Source organism: Hemibagrus wyckioides, linkage group LG18 (genome assembly GCF_019097595.1).
Source record: "Hemibagrus wyckioides isolate EC202008001 linkage group LG18, SWU_Hwy_1.0, whole genome shotgun sequence".
Lineage (NCBI taxonomy): Eukaryota > Metazoa > Chordata > Actinopteri > Siluriformes > Bagridae > Hemibagrus > Hemibagrus wyckioides.
The window spans coordinates 21152199-21179492 of NC_080727.1; the positions used below are offsets into that span (position 1 = coordinate 21152199).

Genomic DNA, 27294 nt, shown 5'->3' on the forward strand with positions numbered 1-27294 from the left:
AGATAAATGAAATAGTCTATCAAAAATAATTTAAATAATTTTAATAAATTAAATAAATTAGTCTATAAAGAAAATATTTGTATAACGTGTGTATGGTTTAACTTATTTAATCACTGAGAATAAAACAAACAAAACAAAACAAAAAAAAACAGTATCCAGTCCCACTCTGTAGCGTAACTCTGTCCTGATTGGCTGAAATGCCAATCAATCTTCAGTTGTCACATGTAATTGGCTCTGAGGCGGGACATTAATTGAATGAACGGCTAAGTCGGGTAACTGGACACAGTGAGGCTGCATTTTGACAGGTTTCAACGCAGAATTAAGGTACAAAGTCCATTTAAATGTCGGATAGCTGTAACATGATACTAAGCTTTCGTTTAATGGCTAAAAATGTAATCAGGCAGTAGCTGTTTTGAACGTCTGACTGCTGAAGCTAATTCGGTACCGAATCCGAACAAAGCAGCTGCCAAGTTAGCGACCTGAGCTAGCTGTGTTAGCTTTGTTAGCTGAAACTAGTCAGCCTTGAGAAAATTGAAAGTAAAAGTCCGTATCTGTTACTAAAACAGCATGTGGGTTTATTAAAGCGTGCGGGACATCCGTTACAAAGGGATGGAATTTATATCCGTCTAGATATAGAGACATATGGGATTTATTTTACTTTTATATCCTTATTTTCAAGAGTAAATTATAGGATTGTTAACAGATTCCACTCGCTGGGCCAGGTCGATTGTTCTGAGATTGATTTGTCTTCCTGTCTGTCTGTGTACTTGGATTATAAATGTTATTATTGTAATATGGAGGAACAAACAGCGTTTAAAAGAAATCTATATGAAATGAGCAAACAAGCAACAAGATTATTTCTTGTTAATGTTAACAGGAACTATAGATAGATAGATAGATAGATAGATAGATAGATAGATAGATAGAAGAAAACAAAAGTTTTGGGACACCCCTCCAATAATTGAATTCAGGGGTTGGTCTCGGCCCCTTAGTTCCAGTGAAAGGAACTCTTAATGCTTCAGCTTCATACCAAGACATTTTGGACAATTTCATGCTCTCAACTTTGTGGGAACAGTTTGGGGATGACCACTTCCTGTTCCAACATGACTGCACACCAGTGACCAAAGCAAGGTCCATAAAGACATGGATGTGGAGAAACTTGACTGGCCTGCACCTCAACCTGATAGAACACCTTTGGGATGAATTAGTGCGGAGACGGAGATGCGGAGAATTTCCCATGAAATTGTCCAAAATGTCTTGCATTAAGAGTTCCTTTCACTGGAATTAAGGGGCCAAGCCCAACACCTGAATTTAATGATGTAGAGGGGTGTCCCAAAACTTTTGCCAATCTAAATGTATGTTGAATCACACGTTATATTTTTCCTGCAGAACTTTGTGAATTCAATAAGAAGAGCACACTGCTTGTAAACCAGCATGGTGGATTCTCAGTACTACCTCCCCAATGACATTGGGATCTCGGTTCTGGATTGCGCCGAGGCCTTCCGGCTGCTGTCACCTAAAGAGCAGCTGTATGCACATTATCTCTCGCGGGCAGCTTGGTATGGTGGCCTGGTGGTTCTGTTGCAGACCTCACCAGAGTCTCCATCCATCTACGTGCTCCTGCAGAGAATCTTCCGGAAACAGACTCCTGCGCAGCTGGACGCAGTGGCGGCTGCAGTGGGCCTGAGCTCAGATGAATATCAGGTGAGGAACGGATTTCTCTGGTCTCAGTTAATAGCAGTACAGTGTGACCACAGATGTTGATTATTTATTTCTCTTTTGAATCAGGCATTTCTTGTGTATGCTGCTGGTCTTTATGCAAACATGGGAAACTACAAATCATTTGGTGACACGAAGTTCATCCCCAATTTGCCAAAGGTAAAGTTTCAAGGACTTTCCAGGGTTTCCTAGTAACGGTTCTTTCTTTATAATGGGTTATCAAATTAAAGTAGCACTGGCTTTAGATATACAGGCTATTGAGCTTGCCCCAAATCAGAGCAGTATGTGCTGCAGAAATACACTAGATAAGACACCAGTTAATTGCAGGGCAACGTACACACTCATTCACACACAGACACACCCTGGGCAATTGAGAGTAGTCACTCAACCGGCTTCATCCTACTGGCATGCTTTTTGGAGGTGGGAGGAAATAGAAGGCCACAGGGAGAACTCCACACACAGAGTATCCAGAGGATTGATCCATGCCACCCACATGCCTTTTCTAACACTGATTTCATTTTTTCATTATATAACATTTAATATGTTACGTCTAGCATAATACATGTCTGGTCTGCAATCCTTTATCATTTCTTTTGTACAGAAGCACTTATTAAACTTAAGAATATCATTTCAACCGCTGCATTCTATCATAACCTATGTAGTATTGAAGTACACAGAGATTTATAAGTCTTTGCTCCATCTGCAGGAGAAGTTTAAGGCAGTATTGTGGGAAAGCCAGGCCTATAAGGAGAACCCTGCCGAGATGGAGGCTCTGTGGAACAGCTGCTCTCATCTCCTCTACTCCCTGGAAGACAAGCAGAAACAGCTTGGACTCGGTGATGAAGTAAGTATGCTCTAATAAACTTAACCTCCTGGAACTCTGTCTCTGTTCTGCTATAAATAGCAGAATGAATGTCTTTTTGTCTTCATTTGTCTTCCAAAGGGGATCTCCACATACTTCTCAGGGAACTGCTGTTTAGAAGATGCCGAGTTGGCACAGAAATTTCTGGACTCCAAGGTGCAGTATTTTGCCAGCACACTTAATTGTAATATGTAATGTACACCGATCAGGCATAACATTATGACCACTGCCAGGTGAAGTGACTAACACTGATGATCTCCTCATCATGGCACCTGTTAGTGGGTGGGATATATTAGGCAGCAAGTGAACATTTTCTCCTCAAAGTTGATGTGTTAGAAGCAGGAAAAATGGACAAGCATAAGGATTTGAGTGAGTTTGACGAAGGGCCAAATTGTGATGGCTAGACCACTGGATCAGAGCATCTCCAAAACTGCAGCTCTTGTGGGGTGTTCCTGGTCTGCAGTGGTCAGTATCTGTCAAAAGTGGTCCAAGGAAGGAACAGTGTTGAACCGGCATCAGGGTCATGGGCGGTCAAGGCTCATTGATGCACGTGGGGAGTGAAGGCTGGCCCGTGTGATCCGATCCAACAGACGAGCTACTGTTGCTCAGATTGCTGAAGAAGTTAATGCTGGTTCTGATAGAAAGGGGTCAGCAAAAGGGGGACCAACACAATATTGGGCATAATGTTATGGCTGATCAGTGTATATTGTAATTTTTTTTTTTTTGCTATATCGCCTACCCCTTATTGAAACCAATATTGGGAACATGAAGATCTATACAGCAACATTCCTGCTCAAGTCTATAATGTTGTACCTCCCCAGAACCTGAGTGCCTACAACACACGTCTGTTTAAGAAGGAGTCCGAAGGGAAACGCTGCTATGAGGTGCGCCTTGCTTCTGCAGTGAAAAAGGGTGAGGAAATTAAAAACAGACTGAATATTCCAAAACGAATTTAATTTACCGCTAAACATCTCTCTCATGTTTACCTTATTATATTGTTACAGATTGTGCGGTTGAGGGCGAGGGCGAGACCTGCTGTGGCACCTATGACTTTGATGATGCTGCATTTTCTGTTCAGAGAGGAGACTATGCATATATTATGGAGAAAGTCAGCCAAAACCTGGAAAAAGCTAAGGTGGATTATGTAAACCACATCATTTCAAAGTCCAGGACTTTTAAATAAATGCAGCTGTCTGATTCTAAATGTTGCTCTTGTCCTTGTGTTAAGGCTTACGCTGCCAATGAGAACCAGAGTCAAATGTTGGAGGAGTATGTAAGAAGTTTCACCTATGGGTCTGTGGACGCTCATAAAGAAGGCTCCCGTTTCTGGATAAAAGACAAGGGACCTATTGTAGAGAGGTGAATATCAAGCGTGAAAGCTGGTCTGTGTAATTGATATGGATTGATAGTCATATTACAGGGATTTTCTTACATATGGAATCTTTTTCCATGAGCACATCTTTACCTTTGTATGTGTCCTAAACTTGTTTTGATGTTTGTGTTTTGCCATGCCGAAGTAATTTATTATTCAGTCTAAAAATGTTCAGCTATCTTTAATTCACCTCCAAAACCACTCCCTCTTATTTGTCTGCCTCATAGTTACATTGGCTTCATTGAGAGCTACAGAGATCCATTCGGTTCAAGAGGCGAGTTTGAAGGTAAGTTCAAATCCTCATTCAATCACACCCGTGACTGGCGCTGCAGATAGCGTCACGTTTCTGCCCCCTCACCCCAGGTTTTGTTGCTGTGGTGAATAAGGCGATGAGTGCTCGATTTGCACAATTGGTGAGCTCGGCCGAAGTGCTGCTGCCCGAGTTGCCCTGGCCTGCTGCGTTCGAAAAGGATCGCTTCCTCAAACCTGATTTCACCTCGTTGGATGTGCTCACCTTCGCTGGCAGTGGCATCCCAGCAGGAATCAACATTCCAAACTGTGAGTTCCACTATTCAGTGTAGTTTTCAGTGAGTTGTGCAGATATCTATGTGCATAGTAAACATGATCCCCCTTTTTCCCCAACAGATGATGATATTCGACAAACAGAAGGCTTTAAGAATGTGTCCCTCGGAAATGTGCTGGCTGTAGCCTACGCTACACAAAAGGAGAAGCTCACTTTTTTGGAGGAAAAAGACAAAGTAAGTCAAAATGCTTGCTTAAATTTATAGCAAACCGGTTCTCCTTGTATACTAATCTATATATGTCCTTATAGATTTAATAGTTCGCAGTAAATTGTACATTTTAATGCAATTGATTTTCTTTTCTACCATGCTGTGTATACACTGGTGCATTTGTACAAAAAGGGTTCTTATAATGGTTTTATTTCTTCTCTTGCTCTTTTATGCTTGCAGGATCTCTACATTAAGTGGAAAGGTCCTTCTTTTGAAGTGCAGGTTGGACTGCATGAGCTTCTGGGCCATGGCAGTGGCAAACTCTTCATACAGGTGAGTGAGCTGTGTCTTATAGTATGAACTAGTTTTGTAAATACTTTAAGAATATAGAGATTAGAGGTTGGCTCATGGCCTCACCTCATTTTCTGTGTGTGTAGGATGATAAGGGAAAATTCAACTTTGATCAGACTGAGGTCCGTAATCCAGAGACTGGGGAACTGGTGAGTCTCTTACATTACACTGCAATTACATTGCAAAACTCTGCCAAGCCTAATGGTTTATAAATTCTCTGACTCATAGTGGCATTAGAATAAAGAAAGTAGTAGTCTCTGCACTAATTCATCCCAAAGGTGTTCTATGGGGTTGAGGTCAGGACTCTGTGCAGGCCAGTCAAGTTCCTCCACACCAAACTCACTCATCCATGTCTTTATGGATCTTGCTTTGTGCACTGGTGTGCAGTCATGTTGGAACAGGAAGGGGTCATCCCCAAACTGTTCCCACAAAGTTGGGAGCATGAAATTGTCCAAAATGTCTTGGTATGAAGCTGAAGCATTAAGAGTTCCTTTCACTGGAGCTAAGGGGCCGAGCTCAACCCTAAAAAACAACACCTGAATTAAATGATTTGGAGGGGTGTCACTATAGTGTACCTCTGTCTGAACAATCCATGTGTTGGTCCTGGTCTAACCTGATTTGTTTAATAAATCTGTCTATTCCTTTTTTCCAAATTATGTTCTCAATCTTGATATTGCATTACTGTATGGCAAAAGATGTTTTCCCTCTTTAAACTCTTTGCTTCTGTCATGGACATAACCTAAGATTAACAAATTCTAAATTATGTCCATGGAGTTTGAACATTCTGAGCTAATACTTTTACATCTGCATTAGACATGACACTAAATGCCTCCACATATACAGTGCTTAGTTTTGTTCTATATATGCCAAGCGTTTAAACAAAGAATGCACAACTTCATTCTGACCACTGAAAATCTTGACCTTTTCATTTGAACCGAAACCACTGTACTGTTTCTAAAATGACAATGGTTTGACTCTCGATGCTAAACCGCAGTTCTTTCTTTTAGATCACCACCTGGTACAAAGGAAGTGAGACATGGGACAGCAAGTTCTCCACCATCGCTTCATCATATGAGGAGTGTAGGGCAGAGTGCGTGGGGCTCTACCTCTGTCTGAACAAACAGGTGCTGAGGTAAAACAAATGCTGACCCCCACACACACAAGTATTTGTGCACTGGAATGTAGCTGAGATGTTGCTGTGCTTTGAATGCAGCATCTTTGGCCATGAAGGTGAAGCAGCGGAGGAGGTTGTGTATGTCAACTGGTTGACCATGGTCCGTGCTGGTCTGCTAGGCCTGGAGTTTTACACACCAGAGAGCAAGAGCTGGAGACAGGTTTGCAACAACTGTGATTTCAGTTTATTGCACTTTATTGGCATGACTCCGTTTGCGTGCAAAATTGCCAGAACAATTACATAACACCAAGAATGATAATAATATCCCAGTACACTACATTTCTAGTTAATAAGCTGCAACAATCTAGCTGAAGTGTTTAGACAACAAAATCAGGTTATAAAGTGCATTGTACTTTTTCAGCATTAAACTCTTTACTCCTTCATGAGGCTGAACTCACAGACAAATATATCCGAGGCTTGGTAACAGAATCACAGCTAAATGCAATCTTGTGTGGCTTGCAGGCTCATATGCAGGCTCGTTTTGTTATCCTGCGCGTGCTGCTGGATGCAGGAGAGGGTTTAGTGACCTTGACCGAGACCACAGGGGCGGACGGCCAACCCGACGCCCTCATCACGCTGGACCGCAGTAAGATTGACACAGTGGGCAAAAGTGCCATCCAGAAATTCCTCTGCAGTCTGCAGGTTTGTTAATACTAACGTTGATGTTTGTAGAGCTGATGTACTATGAAGGTCCTATGTAAAGATCTACTGTAGAATAAATACAGGACATAGGAAGCAACCGCCCTTTCTGGAGATTATGTACAAGGTGGGCATTTCCTTTTCAGCTCCAGCTCGGGTTACTAGTTACATGGTTACTAGGAACGTATCCATTTTTATTCCTTCTTGGGCAAAATGATAACTAAATTAAGCTAACAATTATTCAGCTGATTCAATCCAGAAATGACACTGACCAGGGCTTCAAGACTTAGAAACAAAGAACCCAGAATAACCAGGTCAGTGATTTTTGATTGAAACCATTTTCCCCAGGTGCACAAGTCCACTGCTGATGTGGAGGGAGGTCGAGCTCTGTATGACCGCTACTCTGCAGTCACGGCTGATGGCGCTCACAATTTCCTGCGGCTCCGCGAGACCGTGCTGCTCCGTAAGGAAGCTCGCAAGATGTTTGTCCAGGCTAACACTCGAGTCAAAGGTCAGCTCTCACTGCTCTGATTCTTTTATTCTCCTAACTTGGCATGCTTTAAAGCCTAGAACTTGACTGAAACGACAGTGTTCATTCATATTTTCTTATATGACTTAATAATTTAATAAACTTTTTGCATATTAATGCAATTGAATTCTGTTTATATTTTCTGCATATATTTTACAGTAGGTAGGCTATTTGACTTCAAAGTGACACAGCTTTCAAGTCACAGTCTGTGCTCACTACTTGGGGAACATGATGGTGTGTTATTACCTTTTGCAGGGAACTACAAATCCAATACAATGCAATTTTAAGATTCAACAAAAGGATGTAAAGACTAAAAGTATGGAATAATTTTAGACCTGTTTTCATTCAAGTTTCAATGGTAAATTTAGTCAGCAGGTTTTGACAGCCAGAGGTTTAACATGGAACCTTCTAGCCCTAATCGGACTGTGTCACAGTTCATGGAATTAAATGTTTCATACACCCTAAACTGAACTGTTCGGTGTGTTTCAGGCGAGACCATAGAACTGGAGGAGTATGAGGCGAGTGCTGCAGGACTGATCCAGTCTTTTACCCAGCGCTTCACTGAGGATGCTGAGGAACTGGAGGCTCAGTTGCTGGAAATGGCCTCCAGAGATGCAAACTGCTGGTGCTGATGGGAGCACTGCAACCTAAACACCAGTCTCTCAGTTGATAACTGCTCTAAACCTGCAGGTACAAACTGCATCAGAGAACAAAATGATAAAAAAAAAAAAAAAAGAAGGTTCCAAAGGCTACCCTGGAAGCAATTGTAGGAAATAGCCAGAAAAAAAAAGAAACAAAAAAAAAGAGGATGAGATCAATGTGATTTGCGGCATCCACATGCACAGTGTTTAATGCTTTGCCTGTTCTTCCACGCACAATGTAACCGTTAACTTACTTTTTTCTCTCGGCTCCGTGTTCACCAATGTCAGTAAGTCAGGTTTTTTTTATTTAGAATATGCAATCACTCCTCCTGTATTTGAGATGGGACCACAGCCTACGCTTCCCACACAGATGGATATGTGTTAAAGCATCGGTGAGAGAAAATGTGCTGTGTGAGGGCGGAGTGGGAGAAGCACTTATGTAATCGAAACCTGTTGCACTTCTGTGAACGTTTTAACAAATGCACTCTGCGTAATCATCTTTATGTACCGATCAGCAATACATCACATAATCCACCGGCTAGTTAAGATGCAAGGATGCTTCCTCACAAATCACTGATTTCATGGACTCACTGATTTTTCCTGATGGCATTTAGCATAAAAGATAACCGAGCGATTGCTGACGAGGGAAGCATCTCCTTCCAAATAAACCAGTCATTTTTCAGTCTCTTCTTTGTCTACTCTTTTTTTTTTTTTTTTTTTTTTTTTATTTTATCCGTCGCTTATTTTTAACATTATCGTTTGATGCATTCATCACATTTCATTTCAACCTCCCCACCCCTCCAAAAAATATACATTAAACACTGGGAAAAAAGAGAAACTACAGTTTTTGTAGTTTATTGACTTCTTAAAGACATTGATTTGCACAGTATCACAATTCAAGTCGTTCTCACTATAAACTGCAAACCTTAGCAAATATTTAAGTCTATTTATGTCGATTCATTTGAACACCAGCGTTTAATAAACAGGATAGTTTTTTCCCGGTCCTGCTCCTGTACTGCATAATTCACTTTAAGTCTGAAAACTGAAAGATTTTATATGATGATTGGAGCAGGTTATGGTGTTGGTAGTTTAAACACTTAAATGTGAAGTGCAGAGGGACTTACGAGGCAAAGCATGTGAACTGTTATGGACTATACCATGTAGAGAGTAAGTAGAACCATCATGGTCTTAATAATATTACAGAAATATTAAATAATTATATCCCATTTTGTAGAATCTACACAAATGTCTGTCAAATCCATATGAATTAAGCACAAAACCATTCGGCACAAAATATAAATAAAATACAACTATGTAAACTTTTAGTATTTACTTATCTAAAGATAAATTAATAAAAACTTTTCAGAAGATTGAGCAACTGTACTCAGTTGTTAACCAGTTATTTAAAATCTCAATGCATTTCCCCTCATGGTTTGTCAGCTGTCCTTTCACTAGGTGTCACTAGGTGAGGCTTCCCCTGAAAGGTCCAACGCTCCCCCTCTAGTCAGCCTGCTGGATTTTATATCCTGATTGGCGTGCTGGTAAATGAGTGGAGCACTGCTGGTACCCACATTCTGCAGGTCCTCAATCTGAGCATCCAGAGGAACTGGTATTAGCTTTCCACTACTTCTCCAGTACAGGCCGTATTCGTCCGGCTGTTCCACTCCGAATTTCATAGCGCAGAGTTGTGCCAAAACTTCTCCACCGAATCCTGCTTTCCATTGTAACGTCTTCACCAAACTGCACTCTCCATCTTGGAACAGCACCTTTACAAATCTCTGTAGGATTGAATGATATTAGCACTTGTTATATTGTATATTACATACGATTGTACAAATCAAGATCCGGTAACTGACCTGTTTTATGTCACTCTGGCTCTTGGACTCTGTGCTACGACGGTGGCTCCACTCCTTAAGGGATTCCTTGACTTGGTGGGTAAGTCCACTGGAAGGCCCAGCATCTGGCTCACTCTGTATATAGCTAAGGCTGGCATAAATGCTGGTCAGATAGTATCCACCTGAAAGAAAATGATCAGGTCAATGATTTAGTAAAGGTACAATGTACAAGCTTATTTTATGTCATTTTTTTTGCTTCAATAATAAATATCTCTACCCTCTCCTGTGAGCCAAGAGGTTTCCAGCAGCTCCATCATGTACTCCACTTCTAGACAAAGCTCAGGCATATTGCACTGCACTATCACATAGGAAAGAGCTGGAAGGAAGTCATCAGCTCCAAATTCCTGCCCTGCATTTTGGAGATTTTGTGTGAGTAAAAAAGTAAAACGTATGTCTTTCATGACGTACATACACTATATTGGCAAAGGTTTTGGGACACCCCTCCAAATCATTGAATTCAGGGGTTGGGCTTGGCCCCTTAGTTCCAGTGGTATGCTTCAGCATACCAAGACATTTTGGACAATTTCATGCTCCCAACTTTGTGGGAACAGTTTGGGGATGACCCCTTCCTGTTCCAACATGACTGTACACCAGTGCATACCTGTGGAATGAATTAGAGCGGAGACCTCGAGCCAGGTCAAAACTGGAACCTCTGCCTTTACATGCACATGAATGTAATATGGAGTTGTCCCGCCCTTTACAGCTATAACAGCTTCAACTCTTCTGGGAAGGCTTCCACAAGGTTTAGGAGTGTGTTTATGGGAATTTTCTGACCATTCCTCTAGAAGCACATTTTTGAGGTCAGGCACTGATGTTGGATGAGAAGGCCTGGCTCGCAGTCTCCGCTCTAATTCATCCCAAAGGTGTTCTATGGGGTTGAGGTCAGGACTCTGTGCAGGCCAGTCAAGTTCCTCCACACCAAACTTAGTCATCCATGTCTTTATGGACCTTGCTTTGGTCACTGGTGTGCAGTCATGTTGGAACAGGAAGGGGTCATCCCCAACTGTTGGGAGCATGAAATTTTACAAATGTCTTGGTATGCTGAAGCATTAAGAGTTCCTTTCACTGGAACGAAGGGGCCGAGCCCAACCTCTGAATTCAATGATTTGGAGGGGTGTCCCAAAACTTTTGGCTATGTAATGTATCTATTCTGTCCAAGTGAGCACATTCACAAGGTGAGTCATATTGAAGTACTTCAATCAATCCTCACCTGAATTGGTCTTCATGGCTTTATAGATGAGCTTACAGATCTGCAGAAGCAAAACTACTTTGTCAATGGGTGAATAGGCGCGTCTCATGAGAGACATCTTTTGCTTTATCTTCTCAATGCCATGAGCATCAGGCACAGCCACCTGCACTCCAAAAAGGTCTCTTGGTGAAGCATCTCCGGCTCTCTTCATACTTTCTGCCAGCCTCTTAAAGGATCCATCATGTTCATGCATATTATAGAGAGCTGTATCAATCTGCCCTTTCAGAGGTTTTAGTACACAGCGGAACAGAGCTTTTTCCAGTGTTTGATCTGGAAAAAACAAAACAAAACACATGTATAAACACACCATGCTTATTGTCACAAAGAAGTGTAATATGCTATATAACTTCTGAAATTGTTTGGAGTCTGTGCTGTGTACCTTTCTCATCCTCAGGCACTAGGGTCTCAATGGGGGGCTCAAGCTCTCCACACTCCAACAGGAACACCTTTGCCTGGTTTATAAAGAGACGCAAACCCTGCAACAGCTCCACAGCGGTTGTCAGGCACGGTAGCTTCAGCGCTTCCCGTTGCTCCCTCAAGAAATCCTGTATCAAAGCCCCGAATGTCATACGCCTGTCATGAGAGAGGTCTTCCACCAGACGTACGACTCTCTTCCCAGGCACAAAGAAGGACACAAAGGCAGCACTCATCTTTCGTAGTGCTGAAACAGACTGGTGGGTTGGCTGAGGAGAGGAGATGATGGGGTTACTGGTGCCTCGTGTGAGCGAAGGCCTCTGAGGACTCTCCTCAGTCTCATCAAGGCTGCTAATTGAGCTGCTGCTGTCCAGTTCCGTGAGGGATGGCGCCTTTCTTTTCTCAAGCATTAGTCCGATGTCTTCGTCCTCATTGTCCTCTTCACTCTCTGCTGTGGTTTTTCTTTGTGCCTGTGCATATACACATAAACAAGTTGTAAAGCCTTTAAATGACTGAAACATACACTCTGCTGTGCTTTTAATTAGGGAATGTCCTATCCAGAGCATTAAGTTATATGATGCTGTGGTAGAGCATAGGGTTTATGCTAAAGTGTGATTGAGGGAAGAGTGTGTAATACCTGCAGAAGTGCTTTGGGCAACTGGTAGTCCTCCTCCACTGTAGGAGAGAGGATGGGAATGATTACTGCAGATTTTTTCTTTGGTAGAACAAGACAAGGGTGGAGATAATCTGAATCTGCCTCAACAACTTCAACATTGTTCTTATCCACCTCACTGGTCTGAGCCACTTCAGTTTGCTGCACCTTCTTTCCTTTACCCTTCGCTTTTGCAAGCAGTGGTGGAGGTGGTGGTGGGGTGACAGGTGGTGAGAGTGAACTGGAGTTTTCGGTGGAGACGCGAACCTTTATGCTGCGTTTGAAGTGATGCCGCTTGTGCATGGCACCACGAATGGGATGCTCTTGTAGGAATAGTGGGTTGATGAAGCATAAAGCTCCCTGCCCTGCTCCCAAATCGAGTTCAGAAGGACTTCGGGTGTGAATTGGGCAGAACTCCTGAAACAGCGTTGCGCTGGTAGTTTCACTGGTAGTAGATGTGGTGGAGTGTTGAGGCTTAGGATTGGTGACCACAGGTGCATCAAGTACTGGTGGAGGACCATTTCGAGGCCCACGAAAGTTTAACTGAGAACTCCAGAACTCTGTATGAAACATGGCAAAGGATCATTATAACGTGCATATGTAATGCTGTACAAAATACTTAAAATTAAGGATTTGACGTGTTTATATCCTAATCATAGTCCAACCTGAGCTTTACCACTACCTACACTGTAATGATAGTGACAAGCTGTATTTTCCAAAGTCTTTAAATGACTGAGATGACCACAGTCTGCAGTAAAACCACCGTGAACTTACCCACACCCATATGAGAGATGGATTCCAACTGCTTGTGGGATGAAGCTTTGGCTATGGCCTCTGGCAACTCCAAAGTGAAGGGAAGAACATCCCTAATGTACAGTATGTTAAATACATAATTGATTTGAACACAAACAGTGAAAAAAATTAGAATAAGAAATGTCAGGAATGAGCTGATTAATACCGGCTGACACAGTAGAAGGCAATGAGTCTACAAAGATCTGGGAAGCTGATAGCGGAGCTCTCCAGAGAGAAGGCTGGGGGATAGAAGACGACTATTAGTGAATATCCATCAAATGTAATTGTTCAACACCAAACTCTGTCCAAATGAATTAACATTCCTATGATGCTAATCATGATACTCACTCGAGTCCTTCTCCCGGATGACAAACTGTTTGACAAAAGATGGCACACTGTCATCTGCTAGCCTGACACACAGCATTTTCTTCTGGGATGTACTGGACTTTCGCACCAGGAAGGTCTACAAAATGTAGAGATCTGTAAACATTACTTCTGATTGAATATTTTGTCTAATCTTTGCAAGCCTTATATCAGGGTTCCTAAAATCTTGCCCTGGAGGGCAAATACACTGCAGAGTTTAGCTCCAACCCTGATCAAACTCCTCTACCTGTGATTTTCTAATGATCCTGAAGACACTGATTAGCATGCTCAGGTGTGTTTGATTAAGGTTCGAGCTAAACTCTGCAGGAAAGTGGGCCAGATTGGAGGATCCCTGCCTTATATTATTAGAAACTGAAGCCATTTTCCAGGGACCACATGATGACTTTCTAGAGAGCAAGAAACAAGAGTTTCTTGTTGATGCCAGAACTATGGGAATACAGAGCACCGAAGCTTTTCTAGAGGTTGTGGAACAAATTTTGTCTAGAGCATTTAGCAGTGTCAGTTTGTGAGTGAATGTTCCTCACCCCTGGGGGTTCACGCTGTAGGATATGAAGTGCTGTGGCTGAGTTGATGGACAACTGCAGCCATACTGGATACGTCAGCAGCAGGCGGTCCAGCACGCTGATGCTCTTCAAGGAGCCTCGCTGAGGACACATCCTCTTCTCTCCTACCGGATGGGCATCTGGATAGTCATACACATGGTCCTCCTGCATCTGGACGTATCAAACAAAACCCGAGAAAGTGACTTGTACTTTTTGTGCACACCTTTTTTTCAATACTGTTATTGATACTATCAAGTCGACAGTGTGGCATGAATTCAAAAGTGATCAGTTTTATTGTTATCAATATTATTTCGTATTATCCTTACACACATTTTCTAATAATATGCTAGTGCTGTTGCAGAGAGCTTATTTATAGCAGGCATGATGCATGTCTCCTGGGGTAGCAGAAATGAACTGAAACTATCTTTAGATTTATATAACAGTCATGTTTTGTCCTCACCGTTAAGGTTCTGAGAGAACGGTTTGAACAATCTGTTAATTCACTGCTCAGCTCAAAGACAGTGCTTACAATGAACAACTGAACCATTCTGATCCTCTGAACTTCCCTTTCAGTAAACACACTACCCATTTTTTTTTTTTTAAATTTCCAGTCATCTCATAGGGTTTGAGTAACTTTTTCCATTAATGGTTATTTTCTTCACGAACATGTGTCTTATTTCTCCTGCTGATCTGAAGTTCTTACTGCCATTTGGAAACTCCCCCTGGGGCTCATTCCTCATCCTGGTCATGTGAGTGCTGTTTGTCATCACTTGACTAATTTCCTAACATTTCTTGCACTGAGCTGCTCTGACTGAACCTGCCTATTCTGAGTCTTAACATACCCTTAAAATCATCATAACAGTATGAAGTGTCAAGGCTGTACATTTGATTAAGAAACAAAAGAGAAACCTGTAATAATGTAAACATGACAGGCCTCCGTTGACCTGCTGCTGCTGCCCGTGTTATTCACTGCAGGGTGTTATGACTACAGCTTGGCTGATTTAAAGTGTTTAAGTCCTTCATGAATAGGTTTCGAATGAAATTAGATTTTCAACTCCACTAACAAATTCTCCAGTTTTGAGGGATGCCAGGCCTCATGATATAATACTATAAGACACTTCTTTTGCATTAAACTGGATCTCCAGTGTCAAAGATTTATTTAGAGAAATGAAATTATTTATAGATTCATTAGCAATATGCTGCATGTGTGAATCAGTGGGATAATTGCGTCTCTGAATCTGCGATGAAAATACAAATTGTGCATAAAACTATTTCTAATATATAGAAATAAATACTGATCAATTTCTAGCCTTCTGACACATGTGTTAATAACTCCAGGATATATTTTCAGCTTTTAGCTAATAAACAAGCCTGTTACCTTGCTTGCTACCCTTTTTGTAAGAGCGTGGGTGAACAGAGTAAAAGCGATCAGTAGGACGTTTTTAGTGTTAAAAAAGTTTGGGTACCCCTGGCATAGGCTGCCTCTGAGTGGGATGGTGAAGAATACTCTTTTTAGCAACAGATGGCTGCTATAGCAACACTGGCCCACACATCCTACTGGGCATTCCAACCCACTGACACACACACCGGTATGAATAAAAATAATAAAACTTACAAACTCACTTTAATCTAAGTATCTGGTATCTTTTATCACTCATGGACTTTTATAAAAGATGTTTAAAGTGGTATAGAAGAAAATGAAGAAATGTGAATCTATCACTCAACCACTTCATAATGGTTTTCCACCCTAACTTTTTGCGATCTGTTTTTATATTTGGTCAGGATGTGTCTATAATCTTTAACTGAATTGAATATTACTACACTATAGTTCTATATGCAATTCCATATTTCAGCCTCTCCTTATCTCTTTCAGAAGGAATGTCCTCGGAGTTGGCTTTAGGTGGGGGAAAACACACAATTCATATGATGTGAAGATATTACAGAGTTCATGTTTAGGCAGGAGGGATAAAGGACAGGTCTACATTAAAGGGTGTGTAAATGAGCCTAGCAAGTCCAGACTTGGTAGGGTGGAAGCTTATAAGTATGTGCTTTGGAAGTGTTTGTGGTAATTTGCTTAACAACCATGAGCCTGTAAGTGGCATCACGGATCCGTGGAAAATACCACACTGGTAACTCACTCAGGGTTTAGTATTTGGTTCGGGTTAGGTCCACTCTCAGGACAAGAAAAAAGAAAGGTATTAATTATAGCTCTCCTTGTCGTCTTAACTTTTGTACCTTTAATAGTCGATGTAGAGATTTAAGGTACATGATGGATTAGACCCTGGACACTGTAGTTACTACAGAGGATACAGATACCCAGCAACAAATTTCTAGAATAAAACCATGTTCTATACTATATACACGCAAGAGCACCACAAGACACCGATCTGATTCCTGAAGTCCAAAACATGTCCAAAAAAATTCTAATCTCATAAATAGCTTGATATATGCAACATAGACTGATGTGCAGCCAGTCATGGTGTTTTTTTTCTTTCTTCCAGATGTTGCAGAGGAAAAAAACAGTGATGTTAGATTGAGAAAGTGTGAAATAAAGTCAAGTGAGTCAGGACAACTTCTCCAAGCTTTGTGGTTATATTATTTATGAAGCACTGAGATACAAGAAGGAATATAAAGAGTTAGAAAGCTCAGACAGACGTCGGTCCCTTCCCCGAGGGTAAGAGAAAGTTTATCCAGGAATGACACGCTACATAAATAAACATCTGTCCACAAAAGACAGTTTTACAGCTGTGAAAAGAATCTAGATTTACATGTATATGTACATAAATGAACCACTTACCTTTCCACCTCCGCGATTTCTCACACTTACAGTAGCAGAAAAACTACTTCATGACCCAAGGCGGTCAGATCCATGAAATATACCGGACAGCAGGATATTACTAACTAATTCTTGGTGTTTTGGCTCATCGGCAGATTAGTTCCTTTTCCACGTGTCCGAGATGTCGTCCAGCCTCTTTCCCCCCAGTATGTGAAACTGTGATTCAAGCATTATTCACACTGCGTCTTCTTCCTCTGCGTGCTTTCCACTCTGATCTTTGTGAATGGGAAAACCTAAAGTTCCTGTGCTTTGCTGAAGCCATGTGCGCATGCGCCGGGTTTAACCTGGAAGGTAGCCTACACCTTGTGGGCACTGTTGTGAAGTGGACACTGAGTCAAGTTCAGAGCAAAAGTGCAGTCACTAAAGGCAGTGGAAATGTTTCCTAGTGTAGTTAAATAAACGTAAGAGTTTCCAAACTTCCAAACCTTACTGTGCGGCTCGATAACGGCTCTTAGGAATATGGCTCAAGAGAAATATGCGTTGCTTCCTGTGCCGCTTTACTACTACTGCTATTACTATTACTATTACTATTACTATTACTACTATTACTATTACTACTACTACTACTATTACTATTTCCACTACTACTATTACTACTACTACTACTATTACTATTTCCACTACTACTATTATTATTATTATTATTATTGCTACTACTACTACTATTACTACTACTATTATTACTACTACTACCACCACTACTATTACTACTAACACTACTACTATCACTTACTACTACTATTACCACTTATACTACTACTACTACTATTATTACCACCACTACTTTTACTACTAACACTACTACTATCACTTACTACTACTATTACCACTTATACTACTACTACTACTATTACTACCACCACTACTATTACTACTAACACTACTACTATCACTTACTACTACTATTACCACTTATACTACTACTACTACTACTACTATTACTACCACCACTACTATTACTACTACTACCACCACTACTATTACTACTAACACTACTACTATTACCACTTATACTACTACTACTACTATTACTACCACCACTACTATTACTACTAACACTACTACTATCACTTACTACTACTATTACCACTTATACTACTACTACTACTACTACTACCACCACTACTATTACTACTAACACTACTACTATCACTTACTACTACTATTACCACTTATACTACTACTACTACTACTACTACCACCACTACTATTACTACTAACACTACTACTATCACTTACTACTACTATTACCACTTATACTACTACTACTACTACTACTACTACTATTACTACCACCACTACTATTACTACTAACACTACTACTATCACTTACTACTACTATTACCACTTATACTACTACTACTATTACTACCACCACTACTATTACTACTACTAGCACTTATACTAACACTACTACTACGATTACTACCACTACCACCACCACTATTACTACTAACACTACTACTACCACTTACTTCTACTATTACTACTACTTATACTACTACTACCACTACTACTATTACTACCACCACTATTACTACTACCACTACTACCACTTATACTAACACTACTACTACTACTATTATTACTACTACTTCATTATTATTATTATTATTATTATTATTATTATTATTATTATTATTATTATTATTATTATTTGTGCATCGTGCAACCTAAACTATTAACGGATATAAACAGGAAACCTTATAGGTAATGCAAAATTTCACCTAAAGGCGGCGTTACAGCGCAAGCAGTGATATTTAGGCTCACACGTTAAGACCCATAAGTCCCGCAGTCTAAAATCTCACCCCTGATTCAAATAGGTACTATTTAATAACCACTAATATATTAATATAAATATATAATATACTAATATAACTAATTATTAATCATTTGTTATGAATAATAATGTATATTTGTAGCTAATATTCAGTAACAGAATAGAATAGAATAGAATAGAATAGAATAGAATAGAATAGAATAGAATAGATCTTTATTTTCATTGGAACCTGTGGCATGTCCAACGAAATTAGGTGCTTTACAGATATTACACAGGATGCACAAATTACACTTTACACACTTATCATAAATTACCCAAGAAACAATGTAAATGATGATGTGACTCTTGTTATTGTACAATTATTACAAATTATACTAATTATCATTATTAATAATTTATAATAAACAATCATGTAAGAAAACAACAATGATGATTACATTGATCATTTTTGTTGTTACTGTTATAATTCGTTGTTCTTAAATTGTTTTTGATGAAATGTTACACCAATCGGGCATAACATTATGACCACCTGCCTAATATTGTGTTGGTCCCCCTTTTGCCACCAAAACAGCCCTGACAACTTTCTATCAGAACCAGCATTAACTTCTTCAGAAGTTTGAGCAACAGTAGCTCGTCTGTTGGATCGGATCACACGGACCAGCCTTCACTCCTCACGTGCATCAATGAGCCTCGGCCGCCCATGACCCTGTCACCGGTTCACCACTGTTCCTTCCTTGGACCACTTTTGATAGATACTGACCACTGCAGACCGGGAACACCCCACAAGAGCTGCAGTTTTGGAGATGCTCTGATCCAGTGGTCTAGCCATCACAATTTGGCCCTTCATCAAATTCGCTCAAATCCTTACACTTGTCCATTTTCCCTGCTTCTAACCAGTGTTAATTTCGTTAACGAAGACGACGATGAATTGGGCTCCTTTTGGTCACGTCTTACCGGGGAAAAAAATGCATTGTGGGGGTTGATACAATTTGGGATGGTTTTTGATGAAACTGGCGGGTGTTTTATTTTATTTTTGACTATAAACATGATATTTTATTAATTTTACATTCAAACCAACTTTACAATAAAGTATAAAATGTAATGTTGACGTTTTAATAATATGGTTCAGCCAATAAGGTTGAGGAGAGTCCTGTCCAGTCAGACTTCAATCTTGATTGGCTGGTTGTTGTACTCGTTAAGCCATTATCACAGTCATTAGCAAAGCTGTAAGTGTTTTTTATCACCATCATGCCAAAGTGGGAATAAATATAGAAAGTCCTACAGGAAAGAATGGGATCTATAATATTTCAAGAGACGTTCTCCCTATAAAAAGGTAAGCGTGTGTTCATACTGCTATAAAATTCTGATGTCATGCTTGATAATTAAACAAAACGTATACATGTAGCTCAACTAGTGTGTGTGTGTGTGTGTGTGTGTGTGTCTAAATAGTTCCCTTTGGACTAACCAATTTGTTCTGGGTTTTCTGTTTCCCAGATAGCAGAATAGGTCTGGCCCAGATCTGACCCACACAATGCAACTTAACTTACACTCGGCCCACATACCACAAAGAATGACGGCCCTTTGGTGGCCCATATCTGGTTTGCCAGAGGTGGGCCACGCATGGGCCAGCACAAGGCCAGATCTGGCCCACACAAACCATAAACGGGCCACATCTGCCATCATATAAGCAGTGCCGTCACTGCCAGACCTGGTCCGCATCTCGTTGACATACCACCAGTGCCAGATCTGGCCCTGACGCGTCTGCTTTGTGGGTTGTTATAGTATTAGTTAATCACAGTATGCATTTTGGGCTGGTATTTGTTTGAAGTGGGCGGGGTTTAAGATGTAGTTGGGCTGGAAATCTTCAGTCCAATCTGGCAACCCTCGAACTGGACTGGCGAACTGCAATGGCCTCAGCACCTGAAGCTTTCGGAAGGAAACGAAGAACTGATATAAGGAAACATTTCTGTTATAATTCCTCTGAAAACAACAAAACATTGTGCACCGAATCTTAAGAGGCACCTGAAGGCGGGTCACCCTGCTATTTATGCCGCTTCTGTGACGGTAAATCAACTATTTAGTCTTATTTAAATACTTTTTCTTAGTCAGTGTTACTGTTTCTAAAATGACAGATGGATTTGGAAGTTGCTTTAGTTATTGGCCATGTCCGTATGCTTAAGGCTGGAATACACTACATGATTTTTGTTTTTTATTTTTACATTCTGGAGAAGTTGACGCTCCCATATCTGAGTTGACAGATATGGGACAACAACTAAATAATAATAAATTACTATTGACGAGACAATGCCATTACTGGGCTTATAGAAACATTATCTAAGCCACGTCATGTAAGTGACGACCGGAACTTATTGGTGTTATTTGTGCCAATCCGGACTTTTTGATGAGCAACATCCGGTAACCGGAACTCGCATTCCGTGCGTTAGGTAAGCTGGTAGCTAATTACCTAGCATTCTTCTGTGTTGTTTGTGATGTTTTTTGCGATTTCACTTTTATATATTTTCGACTTAAACCTCGACTTGGGTGATTATTTATCATCAGAGTTCACAGAGTGGGTGCGGTTCGTTAGGTTGGTGGCCTTTTTTATGCAACGCTTCCCTCATAGAAATTGCTAGAATTGTTAGCTACGGATTGCTAATAAGCCACGGCGCGCCGAGAGGATTTAGATCGTAAAAAAAACATCTAAATAGCTGCTTAAAGCTGAATTACTGTCGCGATTAAAGTGTGTATTTATTTAGACAACAACTTTAGAAACCCTGAGTCTTTTAAACAAGTAGCCTTTTATATATATATGCATATTTATAAGTAGCCTTTAGGCGCCTGTTAGCTTGAAGCTAATCTGTAGGTTTGTCGTGGCGGGTTTGCTGCTATGAAGTTAGCTGGCGAGACAAACCCCGGAATCGGCTGCGTTAATTCTGAGGCAGTTTGCCTTTGTCCACGTGCAGAGAGAAGGGGCTGCTGTGTGTTATCCGTGGTCTGAATGGTCTAGAGTTTCGTGGTGGTAACCTTGTTGTCGATGACGGCGTCAGAAATCTATTGAAGTCAGTGTGTGGAACCTGAGGGACTGAGAACGGCTCGAACTGTTCTCCCGTTTCAGAGTGTGAAGACGTGAGAAGTAAAAGTGAAAATGTTGTGTTTCTCATCTGATTTAATCGGCTCACCTATACTTACCGCATGTGTTTTTCTCCTCTGTGCTCTTTGTTGCAGCCAAACCCAACTCCTAAGCAAGTTTATACTTTTGTACACATGGAGCATCAAGAGAATGCGGCGAATGCCGTCGAGGCCCTCCACGGGACCTCCTACATGGACCACCCCCTCTCTGTAGATATCGCAAACATCCAACAAAATAAGCCAGGAGCCATGTCCAAGGTGCCGTGCGCACGTTGCGGGACACAGGGACACTTCGCAGGAGAGTGTCCGACCAGGCCGCCCATGGAGCACCACCAGAGTCAGGCAGCCGTGCTTGCTGCTGCTGCAGCTGCTGCTGCTGGACTTCCTATTCAGGTACAACAGTGCGTGCACAACTCTTTCTTTAACACCAACACCTCTGATCCGACGTATGCGGCTCTGAAGGGTCTTACCGAAGGCAGCGGGTCAGACGGTAAGCCAGTGAGCGCCGCAGTTTATGGAGCCCTGGCAAGTCAAGTGTATGGTTCCGTGGCTGATCAGGTCGTCAGCCAAGGAACAGATGTTTCAAGCTATCCAGCTGCAGGAGAGGCACCATCAGCCACAACAGCCATGAACCCTGCCTATGGCACAAACTCCTCTGCGTATACAGGCCCGGCCTATGGGACCATGGGCGGGGCTGAGCCTGACGCGCAGGCTTTGTTTGAAGCTGCTCGGCAGCGATTCATTGAGCAGGGTCAGCAAGTGTTGGCTGAGCAGCAGGCCCTTACCAAATCAGAACGTGACCGGAGCCCAGTGAGACGTTCTGCTCTGCTGCCCGACCCTGTTCCTCAGCCCATCAGTGCCGCAAGACCCAAACGGCGTGCTCTTCTGCCCACACCACCTGGAGGACCTGAAATGCCAGCTATTAAAGATGGAGACCCTATTGCAAGGTACAAGATTGTAGTAATGGATTTAGTCTTTGCATGGAACATGGGGTTACTCTTAAATTCTGGCTAAAATCATAGAAATAGTAATCTAGTAATGACAGAAGGAATGCTCTTGTCTCAGTGGGCTCTATTTGGCTTCCAAATTTGTTGGAACCCCTTCCTAGAATGTTTGTTATTAAACCAGTAATGGGTGGGGTCTTAACTCTGGAGTGGGATGTTAAAAAAGCACTTATGGGTGTGATTATTAGGTATCCGCAACCTTTAGAGCATATGGTATTTTAGAGCATATTCCTGAGGCTTGTTAGGAATAAAATAAAAGAGAAAGAACAAAACTGTTTACCTTAGATCCTTACATGTATTAAAAATAGCTGATTCTATGTTTTCTTGCTTTCATCATTTTAACATGCTACTTAATCGGTAGTAATTTCCACCTCAGGCTTAACAAACTTTACCAGTTATCGATAATCACTTTGGCACTCTAATCAGCACTTTTTTTTCCCCCTCTGTGACTTTTCTTATAGGTGCTATGCAGAGTATGTCCAGCAGTACCAACAATACCAACAGTACCACCAGTACCACCAGTATCATCAGTACCAGTACTACTATCCTCCACCACCACCACCACCACCCCCACCACACCAGATGGCAACCATGCCCATGCCACCTTCAGGGTCGATGGATGCCAATCACTTGGCGGCTCCTGGAACCGGCGCATCTCCAAGAGCGTATGAGCCACCTCCACCACACAAGGATCCCCACCTCTGCAATCCTGACTACTCCCACCACCACATGCCAGAGCCCACATATCGATAGAGCTCACCACCCCACGTGTGTCTGTGTGCGTGTGTGTCTGTGTGTGCGTGCACGCATGTGCTCGCTTGCTTGCCTGTTGTGTGGTTGACTGCTGGACGTGTGTGGCAGCGGTAGTGTTGGTCCTTTAGAATTGATAAGAAAACGGATGCATTAAATCTTTACTTTAGCTTTATGCACCAAACTTATAATATTTGTTTTATTAGTCCATTAATTAGACCTCTTGTACATTTAAACAAACTGGTTGTGCCTAATCTGACACCAGCCTGTTCCAGGAGACTTGAATCTCTCACACAGCAGATGATACAGTTTTGAGCACAGAGCCTAACATTGGTGGAGACTTTTCTAATAGAGATTCCTCTCCCAGATCTGTGTGCTCTATAACTACAGACATTTATTAAGGAACCAACATTAACGATTGTTTCATGAAGGCAGTAATGCAAATTTGAAATACAAAGAGGACCTGTGTGGATGGTGGTTGAGTGTGTGTGTGTGTGAATGTCTTTTAATATGCCAGATTATTCAGAGAAAACATTTTCACTTGCAATAGAGCCACACATAATTACGCATCAGATCACCTTCCTTTCCAAATGGGTGGGATTTGGCTTTGGGCAGAGATGTGCTCCATCCGTATCAGCTAAATAACACAAATAGAACTTGATGTGTTTCAGCCCATCGGGCACATAAGGGCATGACCTGCTCTCAGCATGAAACTCGACTCCAATTAGAAAAATCACCTGTTGGAATGAGGCTAGGCTACAAAACGGACGGCTAGTGTTTGTTAGTCTATCTAGCATTCATCAGGCAAATAAAAAAGAACTTTTGTCTAGTGCATATTCCTACTTAATACTTAGTTGTTTTCCTGTTCTTTCCATATCTTCATTGTGTCAGAGATGGCATTTGTATAGCCTGCAGATTGTGTTGCAGGACTATAAAGGAATCAACTGCCATTCCTAGAATTGTATTTCTCTATTACATGGACGAAGTAATGTGTTCAGGCGGCTAGTGATGGTTAATCTCTCAAATTCCTTTTTTTTTTTCCCCCAAGACAGTAAAGTCCTCCACCGCAGCCCCTTGCGATTATTTGTCTTTCTTCTAAATCTTTTGAGACCCCCCTCCTTTTTTTGTTTTTCCATCGCAGTACATTTTAGACTGATTTGGCATTGCTCATTTAGTTTATTTGATTTTGAGGTTGTTAAGGTCTATTGCATTAGGCCTCCAGTTGATTTGAGTTTGAGAATAAAATACAGTGAATACAAATATCTGATGTATTTTTGTTTAATAGAAAATGTGATAAACCAATGAACGAAAGATTTTAGGCAGTTTGAATTGAACTCAATTCAATTTAAAATGTAATTGGCTCTTCTGCTTTTCTCTAAAAAGCAGTATATATGATGTTCAATTGATTGTTCTCATTTGATTCAAACCTGCCTGTTTATCTTGGAGACTAAGGAGTCTACATAAAGTTTTCATAACATCTGACACGTATTGTTGAAACGAATGCATATGCAGGCTGCTGGAACGAATTCTCGTAACAGACCTGCATAAATTGCAAGCCGGTCCTGATCGGTTATTGCAGGGTTTCGGCCTCAGATGTTATGGAGAATGTTGTAGCCTTCCTTCAGTGTGCTTTACAGACCTCAGTAAAATGATTGCAATGAAAAAAAAAAAAAGCCAGAGAAATCTCTCTTTTTTTTTAATGATCTTATGTCCTCTTTCCTTTAGAATGCACCTCAGACTGTCTTCAGTCTTTCATTCCAACGCTGAGAGATGGTCGGGTACTCGCACAAACACCTACACACACATGCACAACATGGTCTCAGTGACCTCTATTGGCCTGGATACAGCAAACCTTTCTGTAACGTAATAGGCAACAGATTGAAATGACCTGCAATAGATATGTATTTTTCAGTGCATTTTATTTCACAGTGCATAATTCAGTGTATGTAATTAACTTGCCAGTGTATCCAGGCCCTGATGTTTACAAGACAAGACAAGAAAAGGCAGATATATTGGAGTGGTCATTGTTTTGACTCGTAACATTTAGTTGAATGGTGATGGAAAGGTAGCTCTTTATAGTGCATCAGGCCTCCACACATTAAAATGTCTGTAATTTTTTTTTTTTTGCTAGAAATAGTGCATGACTGGTTACTCGTGCTGTTCTTCCAGCCACATTTTCCCTTTTCGCTAACTACAGCTAGAATGGCTCCCAGGCCTCAGGACGCCAAGTTGCACATGACGGGGGAAGAGAATTAAAGTCCCACAGTGGCATGGATGCACTTCCCAGAAAGGTAAAGCCCTCTGGCCCCAATCACGCTTGCACCTTAACCATACACCACTTTCTCCTAAATCATCTGCTCCAACTCGGCTCAGATGCATCTTCTGGCTGAAGAAATTGATGTGGGGGAAAAAAATTAATGAAGGGGCTGTAACAGTGACACAGATCAGGGTTTAATAAGTTCACTGGTTCATAAGTCATTTAGCTGAGGCACACAAAGTTACCCCATGTGATCGTCTGCAATTTCTGAAAAATAATCATTTACTTTTATAAACGTATAAATTCAAGCCCCAGTGGCATTCAGAAGTTATCACTGTCTTACCAGAAACATGCTCAGAAAAATCCTTTATTAAACATGGGAACGTGTGAGATCAGGGATATTTGAATTGTTGGCTTGTTCTGTGTGGCATTTGGTGTTTCTTTTAAGCATTTTCAGTAAGACGAGACGAGATCCACACACTCGCTCACAACTGAGGTTCCCTGGCTGTGCTTTGAACTGTTAAGAAGACAGCACAGCTTTAATGGGAGCGCAGTGCAATCCGAAAGGGAAGAGGTGGGGTTGTCGCCTGGTAGGTGAGTAACCAGTGCGCCACAGTCCCACTCAAACCAGTTCCTGCTCCTCAAACCCAACACTTCACCTGCCCCATCACTTCGACTTTTAAAGATTCTGTACGACTTTAAACGCATGCCTCAGGGAAATGATGCTTTTAGAGTTCACTTTCAGAAATGCGTGGGGTCACGTTTCTGGACTGACATGGAAATTTACATGACGTGTGTTTAAAACCTTATAAAAGAAGTCAGTCGGGTACCATGAGTTCTGTCTGGACCAGAGTGTCTGACATTTTAGACATTCCTCTAAACAACTCATCATTTAAATAATCGACTCCATCCTCTCCTGAATGTACAGTTTAACAGCACGTGAGTGAAGCCATGTCACTTTTGATAGTTCCTTATTATCCATGACACATTGCAGCTTCTACTTCATATTTCTTTCACTGATGTGTAAAAGCTGTCATTTAAACATGTCATCTTAAGTGTGCTTTGAACATGTATAGCATTGCTTATGATCAGTTTAGGTCAGGAGACGATTATTCAGGGAGTAGGCATTGGTTGAAATAAATGCTACCACTTTTACTGAGATCGGTTTACTTCTTTTGCTACTGTCAAATCTTTTTGTCTTTGTAGTCCTCCTTTAATCTTGTAAAACTAAATTAAATACATTTATAAAAACCATGTGTGTGTGTTTGCATTTGTAGAGAGGTACCAAACTTGGTGCATAGCGCACTGTTTACAGAGGACAAAGGTCAGCTTTACAAGCAGAATGTAAAGAAAAAGGCTGGTGATGAGGTGATCACTGATCTTCGTTCTGTTGTTTGATGTAAACATACTTCTCTATGTACATCCTGACAGCCATATTTATTGATGTACATATTTATCTGCACTTGTTCATTTGCCCAATTTCTACTATTTGCACTTCTGGTGCATAGGTACATAGCATTTCATTGCTATGTACCTATACTTTGCAATGTCTGTCTGTCTGGTGTGTATATAATTATATAAAAATAACCATT

The 27294-nt window shown here is 41.2% G+C and overlaps 3 protein-coding genes across 3 annotated transcripts; 2 read left to right on the forward strand and 1 right to left on the reverse strand.

Annotated features, from left to right (window-relative positions):
• The first annotated feature begins 227 nt into the window (after positions 1-227).
• dpp3 (dipeptidyl-peptidase 3) lies at positions 228-8703 on the forward strand. The gene is made up of 18 exons (XM_058415554.1): positions 228-324; positions 1390-1704; positions 1789-1878; positions 2426-2563; positions 2663-2737; positions 3403-3493; positions 3586-3716; positions 3810-3940; positions 4181-4239; positions 4317-4511; positions 4599-4711; positions 4925-5017; positions 5122-5184; positions 6043-6167; positions 6249-6369; positions 6672-6851; positions 7197-7359; positions 7867-8703. Exons 2-18 carry the CDS (start codon positions 1435-1437, stop codon positions 8007-8009), a joined length of 2181 nt encoding a protein of 726 aa, XP_058271537.1. The 5' UTR covers positions 228-324; positions 1390-1434; the 3' UTR covers positions 8010-8703.
• Positions 8704-8845: 142 nt separating this feature from the next.
• On the reverse strand, positions 8846-17022 carry rin1a (Ras and Rab interactor 1a). The gene is made up of 11 exons (XM_058415553.1): positions 16744-17022; positions 13929-14117; positions 13369-13483; positions 13187-13259; positions 13003-13094; positions 12214-12788; positions 11542-12046; positions 11124-11432; positions 10131-10262; positions 9875-10035; positions 8846-9796 (listed from the first exon to the last, which is right to left on the reverse strand). The coding sequence occupies exons 2-11, from the start codon at positions 14115-14117 to the stop codon at positions 9470-9472; spliced, it is 2478 nt and encodes an 825-aa protein (XP_058271536.1). The 5' UTR covers positions 16744-17022; the 3' UTR covers positions 8846-9469.
• On the forward strand, positions 14613-26909 carry rbm14a (RNA binding motif protein 14a). The gene is made up of 5 exons (XM_058415675.1): positions 14613-14695; positions 21526-21604; positions 21788-22638; positions 23157-23360; positions 25171-26909. Exons 1-5 carry the CDS (start codon positions 14613-14615, stop codon positions 25310-25312), a joined length of 1359 nt encoding a protein of 452 aa, XP_058271658.1. The 3' UTR covers positions 25313-26909.
• Positions 26910-27294: the final 385 nt, after the last annotated feature.